The 22,739-nt window shown below is 46.7% G+C and overlaps 1 protein-coding gene across 1 annotated transcript in view; it reads right to left on the bottom strand.

Moving 5' to 3' along the window:
- Positions 1-3,188: 3,188 nt before the first annotated feature.
- The window catches only part of LOC118398982 (ankyrin repeat and IBR domain-containing protein 1-like), a 26,889-nt gene continuing 7,338 nt past the window's right edge, over positions 3,189-22,739 (bottom strand). Inside the window, exons 7-21 of the mRNA XM_052472372.1 lie at positions 15,492-15,609; positions 14,922-15,133; positions 14,426-14,514; positions 14,049-14,193; positions 13,637-13,794; positions 11,902-11,990; positions 11,596-11,726; positions 11,210-11,344; positions 10,875-10,961; positions 10,674-10,740; positions 8,532-8,677; positions 8,164-8,342; positions 7,994-8,045; positions 6,873-6,996; positions 3,189-6,741 (exon numbers count right to left, since the gene is read on the bottom strand). Of these exons, the coding sequence (XP_052328332.1) occupies positions 4,574-6,741; positions 6,873-6,996; positions 7,994-8,045; positions 8,164-8,342; positions 8,532-8,677; positions 10,674-10,740; positions 10,875-10,961; positions 11,210-11,344; positions 11,596-11,726; positions 11,902-11,990; positions 13,637-13,794; positions 14,049-14,193; positions 14,426-14,514; positions 14,922-15,133; positions 15,492-15,609 (3,900 nt within the window). The 3' untranslated portion in view covers positions 3,189-4,573. The remainder of the gene's footprint in view (positions 6,742-6,872; positions 6,997-7,993; positions 8,046-8,163; positions 8,343-8,531; positions 8,678-10,673; positions 10,741-10,874; positions 10,962-11,209; positions 11,345-11,595; positions 11,727-11,901; positions 11,991-13,636; positions 13,795-14,048; positions 14,194-14,425; positions 14,515-14,921; positions 15,134-15,491; positions 15,610-22,739) is intronic.

The following is a 22,739-nucleotide window of genomic DNA, read 5'->3' as shown; positions in this document are numbered from 1 at the left end:
AACACAAATGGCAAGAAGGTAAAGACAACAATACATCACACAAAGCAGCTGTCAGTAAGTGTCCATGATTGAGTCTTTGAATTAATAGATAAAACAGTTTGAGTGTTTTTTGCAGCTTGTTCCAGTTGCTAGCTGCAGCGAACTGAAAAGAGGAGCGACCCAGGGATGTGTGTGCTTTGGGGACCTTTAACAGAATGTGACTGCCAGAGCAGGTGTTGAATGTGGATGACGAGGCTACAGTAGATATCTCAGATAGGGGGGAGTGAGGCCTAAGAGCGTTTTATAAATAAGTATCAACCAGTGTGTTTTGCGATGGGTATACAGAGATGACCAGTTTACAGAGGAGTATAGAGTGCTGTGATGTGTCCTATAAGGAGCATTGGTGGCAAGTCTGATGGCCGAATGGTAAAGAACATCTAGTTGCTCGAGAGCACCCTTACCTGCTGATCTATAAATTACATCTCCATAATCTAGCATGGGTAGGATGGTCATCTTTATCAGGGTTAGTTTGGCAGCTGGTGTGAAAGAGGAGCGATTAAGTCTAGATTTAACTTTAGCCTGCAGATTTGATATGTGCTAAGAGAAGGACAGTGCACCGTCTAGCCATACTCCCAAGTACTTTTATGAGGTGACTACCTCAAGCTCTAAACCCTCAAAGGCAGTAATCACACCTGTGGGGAGAGGGACATTCTTCTTACCAAACCACATGACCTTTGTTTTGGAGGTGTTCAGAACAAGATTAAGGGCAGAGAAAGCTTGCTGGACACTAAGAAAGCTTTGTTGTAGAGCGTTTAACACAAAATCCCGGGAGGGGCCAGCTGAGTGTAAGACTGTATCATCTGCATATAAATGGATGAGAGAGCTTCCTACTGCCTGTGCTATGTTGTTGATGTAAATTGAGATGAGCGTGGGGCCTAGGATCGAGCCTTGGTGACAGGCAGTGTCTGAAACAGCAGATATTCTGACTTTATACACTGCACTCGTTGAGAGAGGTAGTTAGCAAACCAGGCCAAAGAACCTTCAGAGACACCAATACTCCTTAGCCGGCCCACAAGAATGGAATGATCTACCATATAAAGATCTTTGGCCAAGTCAATAGAAATCGCAGCACAACATTGCTTAGAATCAAGGGCAATGGTGACATAATTTAGGACAGTTAGGGTTGCAGTGACAAATTCATAACCTGAGCGGAAACCAGATTGCACACCAGAGAGAATACTATAGACGTCAAGAAAGCCAGTCAGTTAATTCTTGACAAGTTTTTCCAACACTTTTGATAAACAAGGCAAAATAGAAATTGGCCTATAACAGTTAGGATCAGCTTGATCTCCCCTTTAAATAAAGTACGCACAATGGATGCCTTCCAAGTATTGGGAACCTCCCCAGAAAGGAGAGACATGTTAAAAAAGTCAGAGATAGGCTTGGTGATATACCCAGAAGGTTATTTGGGGTCAAGTTTAAGGAGCTCCTTTAGCACCTTGGACTCAGTGACTGCCTGCAGGGAAAAACTTCGTAGCGGGGCAGGGGAAAAAGAGGGAGGAGCATCGGGGCAAGGAGGCATGGCTGAGTCAAATAGGAATCCTGACTTAATGAAGTGGTGATTAAAGAGCCCAGCCATGTGCTCCTTGTTAGTAACAACCACATCATCAACATTAAGGGACATGGGCAGCTGTGAGGAGGGTTTATTCTCCAGGTATTTTCCAGAACTCCTTGGGGTTAAACCCACAGAGAACAGCTCTTTAAAGTAACTAACCTTGCTTGGCCTTATGGATAGCCTGAGTGCACTTATTTCCCTTCAGTTGGTCAACTTTGTCATTTACCACTACCCCAGGAATCACTCCATTCAATGGCACCCTTTTCTTGAGAGCAAAACAATTCACATCTCTTGCCCCCATTCATTTAACACGGAGCGCCTGCTGTCTCTGACCAGCAGAAACACAAAAAGTTATCACAAAACCACTTCTGGTTACCCTCACCGATTCCACAACACCCAACTGTGTTTTCACCCACCCTGAAACCACAAATGGATCAGCCAAAAGGCAAGGGTCCACTTTTTCCACTCCTACTATCACAGACTCATCTTTATCCGGACCCTCGGTGCAAGCTCCTGGCTTCGAGAACTTCACCTTTGACCTCCGATACGTCGCCATCATTCACATCAATTTCTCCTCCTGTCTTCAACTAACTTCAATTTACAGCTTACACTTTCTACCATTCTTCTTTATCAAACATCTCCCCTTTTCCCGCCATTTTTAACCAACTCAAACTCACCCTCTTCCACCCTCTCTCTTAGTCCTCCGGTGCCTCTTTTTCCCTCCATTCTTCCTCCGTGTTCCAAGTATACGTCTCCTTATGATAATACTACACTTCTCCTGACATACATCTTGTTCTTGCCTTCTCGAGAGACGCCATTTAACCGGCTGTCACAATCTCCGTACAATCAGCACGAACCCCTCGGGATGTAGCGCTCAACAGTGCATCCCACTTATAAAGCAGCTGCTTCGTCTTGATGTTCTTTATAAAAAGCTACCGCAACACTTTTCCATTTCAAACAAGCGCAATCTCTTTCTCCCGGATTCCTTGATTCATTCCTCAAACAACCACAGATAAAACAAGTTATACACATTTTGGAACATCTAGTGTTTGATAGAAAATCACAGAAATGCGTGACAGGAAAGATTCAGTCGATGTATGTTGAAACCCTTTGACAGAAGTACTAGCATTCCATTGTTAATGAGCAATTGTGTTGGTGCACCTTCCTTCATCGATAATGTTGTTTAATGAGGTTGTCCAACTCCCTTGTTGAAAGCCTTTTTACTGTATCATGACGCAAGAATTCTATAGTGACAAAATATGTAGTTAATATCATTGAAAGAAAAGTAAATTGAAAGAAATTTGTTTGTTTTTTTAATCTTTTTTTTTTTATTGAGAGTAAACGTTTTACTAATACTTTCACTCCTTGGCCACACATCGAACGTCACTGTCTTTCATATGGACTGGGAATGTATCAAGTATCACCTATGAAAGTGCAAATAACAACAAGGTTTATGGTTGCCAGGGTACAGTAATATAAAAATCAGATGCCTGGGTTACAAACTATGACACAGCCACTGGCCTTGAAACTTTCAATTAAGTACCAAGAAAATACAAAACAAAGAAAACAAAAAGAAATCTAATAAAAACCTTAGTGTGAATAAAATTGGACTAAATAAACAATTATCTTAACTTAAAACAGTGGTGTTGTACAAAAAAATACACTCCAAATCCAGACTTCAGTGTTCCATTTCATGTTTTGTATGATCCGCGCACGTCACATCGCACCCTACTATAAACTAGTGCACTACTCCAGATGGTTGCACACTACACCCAACAGTTAAGTTAAACCATGGTTGCATTTCTAAATGTTATTCTATATCCAATGACTACTTTGTTTAAGCAGCTTATTACAATTAAATAAGATAAATATGATTTTAGAAATTATATTATAAACTCTTGTAGACTGCAGATTCATCTCTATAAAGTTGACTATATTATAATCATCCTACCAGTGCTAACCATCTCTATAACACCAACACAAGAAAAATAACAGCTTCCTGTCCTGTACCTAGTCAAAGACCTGGGAGAGTAGAAGTGCTGATCTAGGATCAATTGAGCCTTTTAGATCATAATGAATAAGATTAAATAGACAGGGAGGACCTGGTCCTAGATCAGCACCACTACTCTGAGACGCTTGATACATATGACCACAGACCACAGCTGCTTCCAAAAACACATCTTATATCAAGAGGAAAGGAAACCTTGTCAAAAACAAAACAACCCTATAGTAGTAATAATAGTCATACTATTCTTTGCACGTTGCTTGAGGTTCCATATGAAAAAAAGGGGATTCTCAATAAAAATGAGGCACACTGATCAACTCAGCCGTGGACTGTTTCTAAAGAGTAGCCATGCCACGGTCCCTCTCTCTCTCTCTGTCATGGAGTTTTGATCTGGATAAATAAAGGTTGAATAAACAGTAAAACAACTCTCCCTGGTCTTAGGCTGAGGAGACCACATAGTCTGTCCATCAGTAGTGGAATGGATATGGACGATAAAATCACTAAAGTCACTCATATTTGATTGTATTTAAACACATCTCATCTGCTCTGATCAACTCTGGTCACTGCATGACCTGGTCAGATCTGGGTCACATGAACTGATCAGACCAGACCTGGTTCATATGACCTGATCAGACCAGACCTGGTTCATATGACCTGATCAGACCAGACCTGGGTCACATGACCTGACCAGAACTTGGTCAAATATACTAATTAGCTTTCGGTGCCCAGCAAGCTAAATCAGGTGGACACCCCATGTTTAATGTCAGACTTTTATCCTGTTCTTTCCTCTAAGTGCTTTTCATCCCCAAATCTTTCCTAAGCTCTTTCTCTGATAATGCTATTAATCACAATCTCTTCCTCTCTTTTCTCTCTCAGCTTTTCTCTCCCTCCTCTCTGTCACTGCTGCTTATCATTACCTCGCTCCCACTCTCCTCCTCTCTTCCTCCTGTTCTCTGTCATCTGTCTGTCTGTTGTCACACCAGGTGAACTTGCTCTTCCCACTCCGCGCGTGATTGGTCCTCCACTACCCAGGCGGTGGGGCTTGAGTCTGTCTTGGTAGGAGTGAGGTTGTCATCTCCACAGTGTGTGTGTGAGTGTATGTGTGTGTCCATTGCGTCCTGCGACAGGTCCGACACAAACCCTGTGACTACACACTCCACACACTCCTCACAACACTCCAGATCCAGAGTGCTGGGTCTTTTAACCTCCAGGCTGTCTCCAGGGCCGGGGGAGCCAGCCTGTCCCCTACCCGCCTCTCCCTCCTGGGCCTGCCGTAGCTCGGCTAGGGCCTCCCCGCTGAAACTGGCCTGGGCGTCAGGAGGGGAATCACTCTTTGGGTCCCCACCATCTTGGGGTGAAACAGTGGGTGAGTCTGTCTCTGTGTCCGGAGGTGAGTATTTCTCCGTGGGTGAGCCAGTCTCTGAGCTAGCTGAGGGGATGAGGCCGATGTTCTGGGGGCTGTCCTGGGGGTGTGTGTGTTGGATCCAGGCCATGATGTTGTCCAGGAGCAGGGCTTCAGCTGAGGGGTCCAGGCGCTCCAGGCAGCCCGGGTCACTGGGGGTGAAGGGACCACCTGGAGGGACCACTGGGGAGAGGAGTTCTGGGTCTGGAGAGGGGAGCAGGCCGTGGGGGTCTGAGGAAGTGCGGCATGAGTCAGGATTCGAGGTGTAGTCTGGGTTAGGGGTGTAAGGGTCCAGGTTAGGGTTGTAAAGGTCTGGGTTAGGGTTGTAATGGTCTGGGTTAGGGTTGTAAGGGTCTGGGTTAGGGGTGTAATGGTCTGGGGTAGTGGTGTAAGGGTCTGGGTTAGGGGTGTAATGGTCTGGGTTAGGGGTGTAAGGGTCTGGATTAGGGGTGTAATGGTCTGGGTTAGGGGTGTAAGGGTCTGGGTTAGGGGTGTAAGGGTCTGTGTTAGGGGTGTAATGGTCTGGGTTAGGGGTGTAAGGGTCTGGGTTAGGGGTGTAAGGGTCTTTGTTAGGGGTGTAATGGTCTGGGTTAGGGGTGTAAGGGTCTGTGTTAGGGGTGTAAGGGTCTGGGTTAGGGGTGTAAGGGTCTGTGTTAGGGGTGTAATGGTCTGGGTTAGGGGTGTAAGGGTCTGTGTTAGGGGTGTAAGGGTCTGTGTTAGGGGTGTAAGGGTCTGTGTTAGGGGTGTAAGGGTCTGTGTTAGGGGTGTAAGGGTCTGTGTTAGGGGTGTAAGGGTCTGTGTTAGGGGTGTAAGGGTCTGTGTTAGGGGTGTAGTGGCTGGAGTGGCAGCAATGGTGGTGGTTCTGGTCAGGATGTGTGTCCTGGGTGCAAGAGATGGTTTGGTCTGGTTCAGGGTTATGGGGAAGGCTGAACATAGCATATGGCTCTGGGTCTGAGGGGTAAAGGCTTGTGTGTTTAGGGCTAGAAGATGCTGTAAGGTCTGTGTGAGAAGGAGATGTTTTAGTGTAGAGGCTGGGTTGGCAGTGAACAGAACTGTAGAAGGCATTGATAGTGGGATGGCCACGGTTTTGGTTTTGACCACAATTATGGTCGTGTTCTGGAGTGAAGGGAATGTTGATAGTGGTGTGGTCCTGGTTATGATCACAGCTGTGACCGTAGCCGTGTGTATAAGGTGTGCTGAGGTCAGGTTCCAGAACAGCATAGCTGTGGTCAGTTGTATAAGATGTGTAGCTAAGGTCCTGACTCTGACTGTACCTGGGGGAAGGGTTGTAGTGGTCGTAGGTGTGATCTAAGCTATATGGCGTAGGGATATTAGTGTTGTCTAGGGTATATGGAGTAGTTATTTGTCCCAGTCTCATCAGACTTTCTCCTAGCTCTAACAGCTCAGCATTTAGCGACTGGTTAGGGTCTGGTCTAGGGAGGTTAGAGGAGCCACTGGCCCCCAGAGAACCACCCACACTGGAGGGGTCCTGAGTCTCACTGAGGCTCCCCACCCCTGGACCCATTACTGGCCCTATATCCAGACCCTGTCCAGACCCAAGCCCTGGGCCCTCAATCACACCAGAGCCTCTTTCCAGTCCTCCTCCCATCCCTCTCTCCATTTCTCTCTCCCTCCGTGAGTCCTGTAGTGACAGTTGGATGGCCAGTAGAATGTTGGGGTCATCTTCATCCAGTGACCTCAGAGGCTGCCTCCGCCCCTCAACTCTCTCCTGGAGGACCTCTGTCACACGTAACAATAACAACACAAGAAAACGTCAAAGAAACACAGGCCCTACTGATAAATGACTGTGTGTGTGTGTGTGTGTGTGTGTGTGTGTGTGTGTGTGTGTGTGTGTGTGTGTGTGTGTGTACCTGTATTCTCAGGGTTCTGGTTGGGCTCAGGAGTACTGCTGTTGCTCCTCAGACTGTGTAAACTCGGCATGTCTCCTCTACGACGCGGCCGGTGTCTCCGCCGGTACTGGAAATCAGCATACTCCTACAGGTAGTACATTATACAGGTAGTACATTATACAGGTAGTACATTATACAGGTAGTACATTATACAGATAGTACATTATACAGGTAGTACATTATACAGGTAGTATATTATACAGGTAGTATATTATACAGGTAGTACATTATACAGGTAGTACATTATACAGGTAGTACATTATACAGGTAGTACATTATACAGATAGTACATTATACAGGTAGTACATTATACAGGTAGTATATTATACAGGTAGTACATTATACAGGTAGTACATTATACAGGTAGTACATTATACAGGTAGTACATTATACAGATAGTACATTATACAGGTAGTACATTATACAGGTAGTATATTATACAGGTAGTACATTATACAGGTAGTACATTATACAGGTAGTACATTATACAGGTAGTACATTATACAGGTAGTACATTATACAGGTAGTACATTATACAGGTAGTACATTATACAGGTAGTACATTATACAGGTAGTATATTATACAGGTAGTACATTATAGAGGTAGTATATTATACAGGTAGTACATTATACAGGTAGTACATTATACAGGTAGTATATTATACAGGTAGTACATTATACAGGTAGTATATTATACAGGTAGTACATTATACAGGTAGTACATTATACAGGTAGTACATTATACAGGTAGTACATTATACAGGTAATACATTATACAGGTTAGTTATTTGTTATTTTACCTTTATTTAACTAGGCAAGTCAGTTAAGAACAAATTCTTATTTTCAATGACGGCTTAGGAACAGTGGGTTAACTGCCTGTTCAGGGGCAGAATGACAGCTAGGGATTCAATCTTGCATCCTTCTGGTTACTAGTCCAACACTATAACCACTAGGCTACCTGCTGTGTGGTAACATGGATGTTTGTGCTAAAATGGAGGATGTGGCTACAAATATGGACCTGTTGCTCAAATTCTCATAGAGAAACAGTATAAAAGCTTGACCATAGTGTTATGTGTAGTTACCTCAGGAGAGGTGAATCCCAGGTACTCCCAGTCCCATGATCCAGCAGGGAAACTGAAACACATTCAATATAGAGCTTTGTAAAGAAAGGTCAACCCTGTTCTGTCTACTGCCTGTTGGGAAAAATATCTCTTTCTCTCTCTCTCTCTGTCGGTCTACCTCCCTCCCTCACCTCCTCCTAGGTACTTCAGGTGAGTCGTTAGGGGCCACCCCTCTAGCCACCGAGGCCAGGAACTCCTCTCTCTTCTGCTGTACCAGACAGGCAGCGCTTACTATCTTATGACATGGCGTACGCAGGTAGGGACGGTTCACCTTCTGAGCCAAGTCCTCCACCGCCATCTCCAGATCAGTCTGGGGAACAGAAAGATTAGTAGAAGGGTAGAGAAATAGGGAGAGAGTGGAGGGTGAGGAATTCATCTTTCTCTCACACACACACACACACACACACACACACACACACACACACACACACACACACACACACACACACACACACACACACACACACACACACACACACACACACACACACACACACACCTGCATGAGTTCAAATATCTCCTTCTGTGTGCTGTGAGGCTGGAGGAAGAATCCGTAGGGGTAGGAACACTTCAACACACGACGTGTCTTCAACAACTCACACACACCGTCCTCTATAAATCTGGTGTCTGGGGGGGAGCCCTCACCTAGAGGAGAGACACACACTGCTGTTAGAAACACACACACCGTCCTCTATAAATCTGGTGTCTGGGGGGCCCTCACCTAGAGGAGAGACACACACTGCTGTTAGAAACACACACACACACCGTCCTCTATAAATCTGGTGTCTGGGGGGGGGGGCCCTCACCTAGAGGAGAGACACACACTGCTGTTAGAAACACACACACACACCGTCCTCTATAAATCTGGTGTCTGGGGGAGCCCTCACCTAGAGGAGAGACACACACTGCTGTTAGAAACACACACACACACCGTCCTCTATAAATCTGGTGTCTGGGGGGCCCTCACCTAGAGGAGAGACACACACTGCTGTTAGAAACACACACACACACCGTCCTCTATAAATCTGGTGTCTGGGGGGCCCTCACCTAGAGGAGAGACACACACTGCTGTTAGAAACACACACACCGTCCTCTATAAATCTGGTGTCTGGGGGAGCCCTCACCTAGAGGAGAGACACACACTGCTGTTAGAAACACACACACACACCGTCCTCTATAAATCTGGTGTCTGGGGGGGGGGGCCCTCACCTAGAGGAGAGACACACACTGCTGTTAGAAACACACACACACACCGTCCTCTATAAATCTGGTGTCTGGGGGGGGGGGCCCTCACCTAGAGGAGAGACACACACTGCTGTTAGAAACACACACACCGTCCTCTATAAATCTGGTGTCTGGGGGGGGGGCCCTCACCTAGAGGAGAGACACACACTGCTGTTAGAAACACACACACCGTCCTCTATAAATCTGGTGTCTGGGGGGGGCCCTCACCTAGAGGAGAGACACACACTGCTGTTAGAAACACACAGGCACACCGTCCTCTATAAATCTGGTGTCTGGGGGGCCCTCACCTAGAGGAGAGACACACACTGCTGTTAGAAACACACACACACACCGTCCTCTATAAATCTGGTGTCTGGGGGGGAGCCCTCACCTAGAGGAGAGACACACACTGCTGTTAGAAACACACACACACACCGTCCTCTATAAATCTGGTGTCTGGGGGCCCTCACCTAGAGGAGAGACACACACTGCTGTTAGAAACACACACACACACCGTCCTCTATAAATCTGGTGTCTGGGGGGGGGGGCCCTCACCTAGAGGAGAGACACACACTGCTGTTAGAAACACACACACACACCGTCCTCTATAAATCTGGTGTCTGGGGGGGGGCCCTCACCTAGAGGAGAGACACACACTGCTGTTAGAAACACACACACACACACACCGTCCTCTATAAATCTGGTGTCTGGGGGGGAGCCCTCACCTAGAGGAGAGACACACACTGCTGTTAGAAACACACACACCATCCTCTATAAATCTGGTGTCTGGGGGGGAGCCCTCACCTAGAGGAGAGACACACACTGCTGTTAGAAACACACAAACACACAAACACTGCTGTTCGACACACATACACACACACTGCTGTTAGACGCACACACACACACCGTCCTCTATAGATCTGGTGTCTGGGGGGGAGCCCTCACCTAGAGGAGAGACACACACTGCTGTTAGAAACACACAAACACTGCTGTTAGACACACACACACACTGCTGTTAGAAACACACAAATACACACACACTGCTGTTAGACACAGAAACACATAATACACACACACTGCTGTTAGACACACACGCACACACACTGCTGTTAGAAACAGAAACACACTAATACACACACACTGCTGTTAGAAACACACAAATACACACACACTGCTGTTAGACACAGAAACACATAATACACACACACTGCTGTTAAACACACACGCACACACACTGCTGTTAGAAACAGAAACACACTAATACACACACACTGCTGTTAGAAACACACAAATACACACACACACTCACACACACCATACGCAGGACACACCATCCTCTCCCTCCATCATTATACAAGAGGAGAGGCAGGGACAGCCTCTGAGGTAGAAAGTAGAGTCAGGTAGGTCAGAGACTCACATCCAATGAAGGCTCTACTCAGCTGTTCCATCTTCTCTTTGGCTGTTTTCAATAGTCTCTGTTCTAACTAGAAAGAGAAAGAGAGAAGATACAGAGGGGTACAGAAAGAGAGAGAGTGAGAGGGATAGGGAGAGACATCACATTTTAGAAAACAACATTGGTAGATATCATAAATACAATATCATGCTGTGTGTGTGTTACCTTATAGCTGTGTTCATGGTTCTTATAGCGGCTGTAGTAGTGCATGAAGCGGTCCAACTCCTGAAAACTCTTGTGCTTCTTTTCCGCCTGAAAAACACACACTCCTGTCAAATACTTAACGTAAAATGTCAGAGTGTGTGCAGTGCTAGTGTGTGTGGTATGTTGTTCTTCTATCCTTGTGGGGACCTGAAATCCACAAATATCCCCATTTTAAGCTTAGGGTTAGGTTTAGGGTTAGAATTAGGGTTAGGCGTTAGGGAAAATAGGATTTTTAATGGAAATCTATTTTAGGTCACAACGGGGATAGACAAACAAGTATGTGTGTGTGTGTGTACCTCTCCAGTCATCTCTTTGGACTGCTCCTCTAGCTGTGTGATGACCTCATAGCGTGTACAGCGGTAGTATCCTCCAGTTGAAGAGCTGTGTTTCTTCCACTCTTCCAGACAGATCCAGCAGAAATCATATTTACACTGCAGACAGAGAAACAGGTGTTGTACATACATGGTAATAACCCTGTCTTATTGCTTTAATATGGTGTCCCACAAGGCTCTATGTTGGGACTGCTTCAATATCTTCCTCAACGCCATTAAAATGTAGCAAAGCTGGTGTGTGTGTGTGTGTGTGTGTGTGTGTGTGTGTGTGTGTGTGTGTGTGTGTGTGTGTGTGTGTGTGTGTGTGTGTGTGTGTGTGTGTGTGTGTGTGTGTGTGTGTGTGTATGTACCTTGGCACACTGCATGTGGTTGCAGCCCTCATTCTTCTGTATGGGAGACTTGCAGTTGGCACAGGGTTTAGAGTTGCTTAACAACCACAGACAGTTAGCTGCATCCTCATACGACTCCGATACACCTGCCACTGGATACACACACACACATACAAACACATTCGCACATGTACACAAACATCACCAACATGCACGCACACACATACCAAGATCAAGCGCACACACACATACCAAGATCAGCATATACAATCATGCGATTATTATAACATACTGTATATCTGTGTGTGTGTGTGTGTCTGTGCTCACACTCTTCTGGCTTCATCTCTGAGACTTTCTGCAGCCACATCCTCCATGTCTGACAGTCGCATGGCTCATGGGCCTCACCTAGACACTCCCTGGAGAGAGAGACAGATAGAGGAGAGGAGAGAGAGAGAGAAGAGGGAGAGAGAGAGAGAGAGAGAGAGAGAGAGAGGAGATAGAGGGGAGGGACAGAGGAGAGAGACAGAGGAGAGAGATAGAGGGAGAGAGAGAGAAGAAGAGGGGGAGAGAGAGAGAGGAGAGACAGTTAGAGGAAGAGAGAGAGAAGAAGAGGGGGAGAGAGAGAGATAGAGAGTAGAGAGACAGATGGAGGAAGAGAGAGAGGAATAGAGGGAGAGAGAGACAGATGGAAGACAGAGGGGAGAGAGAGGAGGGAGACAGATGGAGGAAAACAGTAAGAGAGGGGGACGAATATAAATATACAGTGCATTCGTAAAGTATTCAGACCCCTTCACTTTTTCCACATTTTGTTATGTTACAGCCTTATTCTAAAATTGATGACATTTTTTTTATCCTCATCAATCTGCACAATACCCCATAATGACAAAGCAAAAACAGATTTCTAGAAATGTTTGCAAATTATTTATTTTTAAAACCAGAAACATCACATTTACATAAGCACCTTTGGCAGTGAGCCTTGAGTCTTCTTGGCACACCTGTACTTGTGGAGTTTCTCCATTCTTCTCTGCAGATCCTCTCAAGCTCTGTCAGGTTGGATGGGGAGCGTCACTGCACAGCTATTTTCAGGTTTCTCCAGAGATGTTCGATCGGGTTCAAGACTGGGCTCTGGCTGGGCCACGCAAGGACATTCAGAGACTTGTCCCAAAGCCACTCCTGCGTTGTCTTGGCTGTGTGCTTAGGGTTGTTGTCCTGTTGGAAGGTGAACCTTCGCCCCAGTCTGAGGTCCTAAGCGCTCTGGAGCAGGTTTTCATCAACGATCTCTCTGTACTTTGCTCCATTCATCTTTCCCTCGATCCTGACTAGTCTCCCAGTCCCTGCCCCTGAAAAACAACCCCACAACATGATGCTGCCATCACCATGCTTCACCGTAGGGATGGTGCCAGGCTTCCTTCAGACGTGACGCTTGGCATTCAGGCCAAGAGTTCAATCTTGGATTGATCATGGTCTGAGTCCTTTAGGTGCCTTTTGGAAAACTCCAAGCGGGCTGTCATGTGCCTTTTACAGAGGAGTGGCTTCTGTCTGGCCACTCTACCATAAAGGCCTGATTCGTGGAGTGATGATTGTCCTTCTGAAAGGTTCTCCCATCTCCACAGAGGAATTCTGGAACTATGTCAGAGTAACCATCGGGTTCTTGGTCACCTCCTTGACTTTAACATAGACAGGTGTGTGCCTTTCCAAATCTTGTCCAATCAATTGAATTTACTACAGGTGGACTCCAATCAAGTTGTAGAAACATCTCAAGGATGATCAATGGAAACAGGATGCACCTGAGCTCAATATCCAGTCTCACAGCAAAGGGTCTGAATACTTATGTAAATGTCATATTTCAGTTTTTTACTTCTAAAAACCTGTTTTTGCTCAGTCATTATGGGGTGTTGTGTGTAGATTGATGAGGAAAAACATTAATTTAATACATTTTAGAATAAGGATGTAACGTTACAAAATGTGGAAAAAGTGAACGGGTCTGAATACTTTCTGAATGCACTGTATCATTCTCTACGTTTGAGACTTTTCCCCATGAGACGGTCTGATGTGTGTGTACCAGCAGAAGAGGTGACCCTTGCCACAGTCGACTGCAGGGGAGGGCAGCAGGGGGAACCCCAGGTGGTTGACCCCCGGACCAGGTCTGGTCAGCCTGACCGCTCTCTCACACCGCACTGCCGGGCACCACCGGATAGATGGGTTGTTCTCCACGAACGCCTAGAGACGATACACGCAGGCAGGCAGGCAAGCACACACACACACACACACACACACACACACACACACACACACACACACACACACACACACACACACACACACACACACACACACACACACACACACACACACACACACACACACACACACACATACACACAGGGAGGAGAGATAAGATGCTTTGAGAGCGACATAGTGTGTGTGAGTGTGCATGTGTGTGTGTGTGTGTACGTGTATGTGTGTGTGCGTGCCTTGATGTCGAACTGCAGGTATCGTTTGTCCATCTCTCTGGAGACAACACTCTCTATAACCTGAACAGGCACCAGCTGGTAACAGTCACAGGCAGGACAGAAGATGTTATGAGCCTCACCCTCCTGGATCTTCACATTCAGAAACCTGAAACAAATCACATCCAATTCAATCATTATTGGATGTACAGTCAATATTTAAATTGATATGGCTTGCTCTTGCCATTTATACTGTGCATTACTTCCTTCCAGATTGTGTGTATTTTTCTATTCAGTTTATACGTCTGTATTGTAATATGTGTCGTATAGGCCTGTGACAATTGAATTTCCCATGAGGATCCATCGTGTTTAATTCAATTCAAACAGTGTAAGTGACGTACCCTTCCCAGCAGCCTCGGCAGAACTCATGACCACAGGACATGTCTATTGGGTCTTCAAACACTGAGATGGAACACAGGCAGATCCCACACTGGAGGGAAAGAGACACCCCACACAGTCAGAGGTATACACTACATCACACAAAACACGCACATATGTATTACGGATGTCACGTTGCTTAGCAAGTACCACTCTCAAGCTCGTTTCGGTTCATACCTGGCTGGAACTCGAGACCTCTTCTTTGCTATCACACGTGACTGCCCTCCTTAACAATGTTCCAATGGTTGGAGACACCCAAAAGGTACTAATTGGATGGCTCCATTCTCAACATTTCAAGCTAGCTGTGGAGTGAGCTTACGGTACGTTCTTAACTCTGTTACACACTCACACAGGCAGCCAGGGATTGATGATTGGTTGGTTAGTAGGATCAGGTGTGCTCGTGCTGGGGTAGAACAAAAATGTGCAACCTGTCCTGGACCAAAATGTCATGTGACTCACCGTAGTCCCTCCCTCCTCCCCTGGGGTGAGGCAGCTGTCAGTGAGGGAGGTGAGGGTTAGGGTGAGGGGGGAGCGAGGGGTGCGCGGGGAAGGCAGGGTGTCCCAGGCATTGCACCCGCTGGGCGGGGGTGTGGGCATCAAGACCCCAGACCGTTGGCAGCACTCCTCAGAATCACTCATCCAGGCTTCCAAAAGCTTCTCCCTGTCCCAGTCTGTTACACACAGAGACAGAGAGGTTAGAGCGACACACACACCTTCAATAGCTCCTACGTGTCCCAATTAGATACACACACACACACACACACACACACACACACACACACACACACACACACACACACACACACACACACACACACACACCTTCAACAGCTCCTACGTGTCCCAATTAGATACAGAGACAGTTTACTCACACACACACACACACACACACACACACACACACACACACACACACACACACACACACACACACACACACACACACACACACACACACACACACACACACACACACACACACACACACACACACACACACACACACACACATGAATCACACACACACACCGTGTGCTCTGAGCAGTGCCTCAGCGGTGAAGAGAGGAGCCTGCAGCATGTCAGCTGTCTCCACTATCAACATGTCCTTCAGTCTCCTCAAGTCCTGCAGCTTCAAACCCTCATAGGGCTGGGGATGAGAGGGGAGGGAGAGAGGGGAGAGATAAAGAGAGAGAGGGAGAGAGAGATTAAGAATTGAAAAAGCTAGGAAAACATTTTTTATCTAAAACCATAATAGTATGCTTGTCCCTCTGTGGCTACTTTTCACAGCAAATGCATCTCTGATTTAAAGTGTGTTTGTGTGACTTGATTTATTTCATTATTATTGTGTCTTGCATCTTCAAGATGACCAGCCCATGTTGGCTTACAAGACACTGTATCTGCAGTAGCAAATACTTTTTCCACATTTTATTGTGTTAATAAAAAATGGATGAACCTTGGCGTGATCCTGGACAACACCCTGTCGTTCTCAACTAACATCAAGGCGGTGGCCCGTTCCTGTAGGTTCATGCTCTACAACATCCGCAGAGTACGACCCTGCCTCACACAGGAAGCGGCGCAGGTCCTAATCCAGGCACTTGTCATCTCCCGTCTGGATTACTGCAACTCGCTGTTGGCTGGGCTCCCTGCCTGTGCCATTAAACCCCTACAACTCATCCAGAACGCCGCAGCCCGTCTGGTGTTCAACCTTCCCAAGTTCTCTCACGTCACCCCGCTCCTCCGCTCTCTCCACTGGCTTCCAGTTGAAGCTCGCATCCGCTACAAGACCATGGTGCTTGCCTACGGAGCTGTGAGGGGAACGGCACCTCAGTACCTCCAGGCTCTGATCAGGCCCTACACCCAAACAAGGGCACTGCGTTCATCCACCTCTGGCCTGCTCGCCTCCCTTCCTCAAGTACAGTTCCCGCTCAGCCCAGTCAAAACTGTTCGCTGCTCTGGCCCCCCAATGGTGGAACAAACTCCCTCACGACGCCAGGACAGCGGAGTCAATCACCACCTTCCGGAGACACCTGAAACCCCACCTCTTTAAGGAATACCTAGGATAGGATAAGTAATCCTTCTCACCCCCCCTAAAAGATTTAGATGCACTATTGTAAAGTGGCTGTTCCACTGGATGTCATAAGGTGAATGCACCAATTTGTAAGTCGCTCTGGATAAGAGCGTCTGCTAAATGACTTAAATGTAAATGTAAATTGAGATTTTGTGTCACTGCCCTCCACACAATATCCCATAATGTCAAAGATGATGCAATCTCAATTGCACTCCACACTGCCCTTTCCCACCTGGACAAAAGGAACACCTATGTGAGAATGCTGTTCATTGACTTCAGCTCAGCATTTAACACCATACTGCCCACGAAGCTCATCAATAAGCTAAGGACCCTGGGACCAAACACCTCCCTCTGCAACTGGATCCTGGACATCCTGACGGGCCACCCCCAGGTGGTAAGGGTAGGCAACAACACGTCTGCTACGCTGATCCTTAACACTAGGGCCCCTCAGGGGTGTGTACTTAGTCCCCTCCTGTACTCCCTATTCACTCATGACTGCATGGCCAGGCACGACTCCAACACCATCATTAAGTTTGCTGACGACACAATAGTGATAGGCCTGATCACAGACAATGATGAGAAAGCCTATAGGAAGGAGGTCAGAGAACTGGCAGTGTGGTGCCAGGACAACAACCTCTCCCTCAATGTGAGCAAGATGAAGGAGCTGATCGTGGACTACAGGAAAAGAAAGGCCGAACAGGCCCCCATTAACACCGACGGGGCTGTAGTGGAGCAGGTTGAGAGTTTCAAGATCCTTGGTGTCCACATCACCAACCAACAATCATGGTCCAAACACACCAAGACAGTCGTGAAGAGGGCACAACAACACGTTTTCCCTTTCAGGAGACTGAAAAGATTTTGCATGCGTCCCCAGATCCTGAAAAAGTTATACAGCTGCACCATCGAGAGCATTGCATCACCGCCTGGTATGGCAACACTGGGGCCAAGCTTCCTGTCATCCAGGACCTCTATACTAGGCGGTGTCAAAGGAAGGCCCAAAAAATTGTCAAAGACTCCAGTCACCCAAATAATAAACTGTTTTCTCTGCTACCGCACGGCAAGCGGTACCAGAGCGCCAAGTCTCGGATCAAAAGGCTCCTTAACAGCTTCTACCCCCAAGCCATAATACAGCTGAACAATTAATCAAATGGCCACCCAGACTATTTACATTGACCCCCCCCCACCTCTCCATTTGTTTTTACACTGCTGCTACTCGCTGTTTACTATCTGTGCAATCACTTCACCCCTACCTACATGTACAAATTACATAAACTAACCTGTACCCCTTCACACTGACTCGGTACCGGTACACCCTGTATATAGTCTCGTTATTGATATTTTATTGTGTTACTTTATATTATTTTTTACTTTCGTTTATTTGATAAATATTTTCTTAACTCTTTCTTGTTGGTTAAGGGCTTGTAAGTAAGCATTTCACTATAAGGTCTACACATGTTGTATTCGGTGCAGCTGACAAACAAAGTCACCTGCACCAAATATGATATGAAATATGTTTTTAGAAATCTTTACAAATTCATTAAAAATGAAAAGCTGAAATGTCTTGAGTCAAAAACTACTCAACCCCTTTACTATGGCAAGCCTAAATAGGTTAATGAGTAAAAATGTGCTTAACAAGTCACATAATAAGTTACATGGACTCACTCTGTGTGTAATAATAGTGTTTAACATGATTTCTGAATGACTACCTCATCTCTGTACCCCACACATACAATTATCTGTAGGTCCCTCAGTGCATTTCAACCACAAAGACCAGGGAGGTTTTCCTATGCCTTGCAAAGAAGGGCCCCTATTGGTAGACATTGAATATCTTTTTGAGCATGGTGAAATTATGAATTACACTTTGGAAGGAATACGCTCAAGGATTTCACCATATGAATACTTTCTGAAGGCACTGTATATACTGTATGTTGTGTAAATTCTGTATCTATATATATTGTCCATATATACTGGTTCTGTATATTATTTATTTTGGCAGCACCATTTCACAGAGTCAATACCTCTTAACGACAAAGCGAAAACAGGTTTTTAGACATTTTTGCAAATGTACAGAAATAGCAAATTTACATAAATATTCAGACCCTTTGCTCTGAGACTTGAAATTGAGCTCGGGTGCATCCTCTTTCCATTGATCATCCTTGAGCTGTTTCTACAACTTTATTGGAGTCCACCTGGGGTAAATTCAATTGATTGGACATGATTTGGAAAGGAACACACTCCCAAGAACACAGTGGCCTCCATCATTCTTAAATGGAAGAAGTTTGGAATCACCAAGAATCTTCCTAGAGCTGGGCGCCCAGCCAAACTGAGCAATCGGGAGAGAAGGGCCTTGTTCAGGGAGGTGACCAAGAACCCGATGGTCACTCTGACAGAGCTCCAGAGTCACTCTGTGGAGATTGGAGAACCTTCCAGAAGGCCAACCATCTCTGCAGCACTCCACCAATCAGGCCTTTATGGTAAAGTGGCCAGACGGAGAGTGGCCCAGCCAGAGCCCGGACTTGAACCTGATCAAACATCTTATGAGAGACTTGAAAATAGCTGTACAGCGACACTTCCCATCCAACCTGACAGAGCTTTTTAGGATCTGCAGAGAAGAATGAGAAAAACTCCCCAAATACAGGTGTGCCAAGCTTGTAGCGTCATACCCGCGAAGACTCGAGGCTGTAATCTCTGCAAAAGGTGCTTCAACAAAGTAGAGTAAAGGATATGAATACTACTGAAAAAAAAACAATTAATACATTTTAGAATAAGGCTGTAACGTAACAACAATTGGAAAAGGTCAAGGGGTCTGAATACTTTCCGAATGCACTGTAGGTTCATACGAAAAAAATCAAAAATTGATAAACAAAACAAAAACCTACTTTAATGATAAAGCTTATCTTGACGTATAGTCCATGCTTTGCAAAATAAAATTTCACCCAGAAACACTTATTTTCTAAATAACCATTCCAGCTTCTCTTAGTCTCTAACCCAAAATAGTTCTGGTTTCAGTTGTTGCATTTTGTCATGCCTTGGTCATAGTATTTTGTGTTTTCCTTAATTATTTGTTCAGGCCAGGGTGTGACATGGGTTTATTGTGTTGTCTTATTGGGGTTTTTGTAGGCATTGGGATTGTGGTTTATTTGGGGTGTGTGTAGCTTAGGTTGGCTGCCTGAGGCGGTTCTCAATCAGAGTCAGGTGATTCTCGTTGTCTCTGATTGGGAACCATATTTAGGTAGCCGGGGTTTCACTTTGTATTTCGTGGGTGATTGTTCCTGTCTCTGTGTAGTGTTCATCAGATAGGCTGTAATTAGGTTTCACGTTCCGTTTGTTGTTTTTGTATTTATTAAGTTATTTCATGTATCGTCATTTGTTTCATTAAAGACATGAGTAACCACCACGCTGCATTTCGGTCCGACTCTCTTTCGACAAACGAAGAACGCCGTTACAGAATCACCCACCACACATGGACCGAGTGGCATGGTTACAGGAAGCGACAGCAGGAGCAGCGAAGGGAGGACGTTATGCACAGCAGAAGCATGGAGTATACGACGTGGGATGAAATAGACAGGTGGGCGGTCGACCCAGAGAGAGTGCCGGAGCCCGCCTGGGATTCACTGGAGCAGTGCGAAGAGGGCTATAGGAGAATGGAGTTGGAGAGGCAATCACGACGGCGCAGAGGAAAGCCCGTGAGTCAGCCCCAAAAATGTATTGGGGGGAGGGTCAGAGGGAGAGTGGCAGAGTCTGGCGATAGACCTGAGCCAACTCTCCTTGTTAATCGTGAGGAGCCAAGGAGGAGACCAGAACCAGAGCCGGTGTTAGAGGTGAGCGAAGCAGAGACTGTGAAGGAGTTAATGGGGAAGGTGGAGTGGAGAGTAATGAGGTAGTTGCTAGCTTGGTGCTTTAGGTACAAGATTCGTCCGACGGCGCGTGTCGGGGATTTGATGGCACCTGGGTCAGCGCTCCATACTCGTCCTGAGGTGCGTGTTAGTCGGCTGGTGAAAAATGTGCCAGCCTCACGCACCAGGCCTCCTGTGCACATCCCTAGCCTTGCACGTCCTGTGCCAACACTGCTCTCAAGATCTTCAGTACGCCTAGCCCATCCTGTGCCACCTCCACACACCAGCCCTCCGGTGGCAGCTCCCCGCACCAGGCTTTCTGTGCGTGTCCTCGGCCCAGTACCACCAGTGTCAGCACCACGCATCAGGCCTACAGTGCGCCTCGCCTCTCCTGCGCTGCCGGAGCCTCCCGCCTGTTCAGCGCTATCAGAGCCGTCCTCCTCTACAGCGCTGCTGGAGTCTCCTGTCTGTTCAGCGCTATCAGAGCCTTTCTCCTCTCCTGCGCTACCGGAGTCTCCCGCCTGTTCAGCGCTTCTAGAGCCTTCCTCCTCTACAGCGCTGCCGGAGCCTCCTGCCTGTTCGGAGCAGCCTGAGCTGCCAGTCTGCATGGAGTAGCCAGAGCTGTCAGTCTGCATGGAGCAGCCAGAGCTGTCAGTCTGCATGGAGCAGCCAGAGCTGTCAGTCTGGAAGGAGCTGCCAGTCTGCAAGGAGCTGCCAGTCTGCAAGGTGCTGCCAGCCTGCATGGAGCAGCCAGAGCTGTCAGTCTGTGTGAAGCAGCTAGAGCTGTCAGTCTGCATGAAGCAGCCAGAGCTGCCAGTCTGCAAAGCTGCCAGTCTGCAAGGTGCTGCCAGCCTTCATGGAGCAGCCAGAGCTGTCAGTCTACATAGAGCAGCTAGATCCGCCAGTCAGCCATGATCTTCTAGATCTGCCAGTCAACCAGATTCTTCCAGATCTGCCAGTCAGCCAGTCTCTTCCAGATCTGCCAGTCAACCAGAATCTTCCAGATCCGCCAGCCAGCCAGGATCTACCGGAGCCTACTACCTGCCTGAGCTTCATCTCAGTACTGGGCTTCCTCTCAGTACTGGGCTTCCTCTCAGTACTGGGCTTTCTCTCAGTCCCGAGCTGCCCCTCAGTCCCGAGCTGCCCCTCAGTCCCGAGCTGCCCCTCAGTCCCGAGCTGCCCCTCAGTCCCGAGCTGCCCCTCAGTCCCGAGCTTCCCCTCAGTCCCGAGCTTCCCCTCAGTCCCGAGCTGCCTCAGTCCCGAGCTGCCTCTCAGTCCCGAGCTGCCCCTCAGTCCCGAGCTGCCCCTCAGTTATGTGGGGTTCTGGGTGAGGACTATTAGGCCATGGTCGGCGGCGAGGGTGGATTATACCAGGACGCGAAGGGGAGGAACTGTGACATTAATGGAGTGGGGTCCACGTCCCGAGCTGGAACCGCCACCATGGACAGACGCCCACCCGGACCCTCCCTATGGTTGTGTCTGTCACGCCTTGGTCATAGTATTTTGTGTTTTCCTTAATTATTTGTTCAGGCCAGGGTGTGACATGGGTTTATTGTGTTGTCTTATTGGGGTTTTTGTAGGCATTGGGATTGTGGTTTATTTGGGGTGTGTGTAGCTTAGGTTGGCTGCCTGAGGCGGTTCTCAATCAGGGTCATGTCTCTGTGTAGTGTTCACCAGATAGGCTGTAATTAGGTTTCACGTTCCGTTTGTTGTTTTTGTATTTATTAAGTTATTTCATGTATCGTCATTTATTTCATTAAAGACATGAGTAACCACCACGCTGCATTTCGGTCCGACTCTCTTTCGACGAACGAACGCCATTACACATTTTATCAAACAAGCTTACTGTCAAATCATCATATAAAGTACAGTACAATAAAAAGCGCAGTTCATTCTCAATCTCCCCTGAATCGCAAACAGTACATAGCTGCTCATCTTCCATTATTGCATTAAACCTATCTTAATTGCCAGAGGAAGTATCCTGGTTCTCAACTGGGCACACAGTGACCTTTGGTTTCTTGTTAGGTGAGAGGTGACATAGGGTTCCAGATCATAGTTGTTTTTTATTTGGTTGTTCTGAGTTTTGGTTTAAGTCATATATCAGTTGGCCATTTTTCTTTGTAGCTAAGCTTTCACTTGTGTTTGATCATGTTGACATCGTAACTTCTTTCTAAATATGTGTTGTAGATTCGCTTCCTTAAAAACGGAATTGAGTTCTTTTGTCCATGGGTAATTAATTTCCTTTGTCCATGGATAATTAATTTCCTTTGTCCATGGGTAATTGAGTTCCTTTGTCCATGGGTAATTGAGTTCCTTTGTCCATGGGTAATTGTGTGTTTTATCCCAGTTGAAGACCTTTTTTCTTATCCTGTC

This window comes from Oncorhynchus keta, chromosome 20 (assembly GCF_023373465.1).
Source record: "Oncorhynchus keta strain PuntledgeMale-10-30-2019 chromosome 20, Oket_V2, whole genome shotgun sequence".
NCBI classification, from domain to species: Eukaryota; Metazoa; Chordata; class Actinopteri; order Salmoniformes; family Salmonidae; genus Oncorhynchus; species Oncorhynchus keta.
The sequence above is the reverse complement of the archived record's forward strand: the minus strand, read 5'-3'. Positions and strand labels throughout refer to the sequence as shown.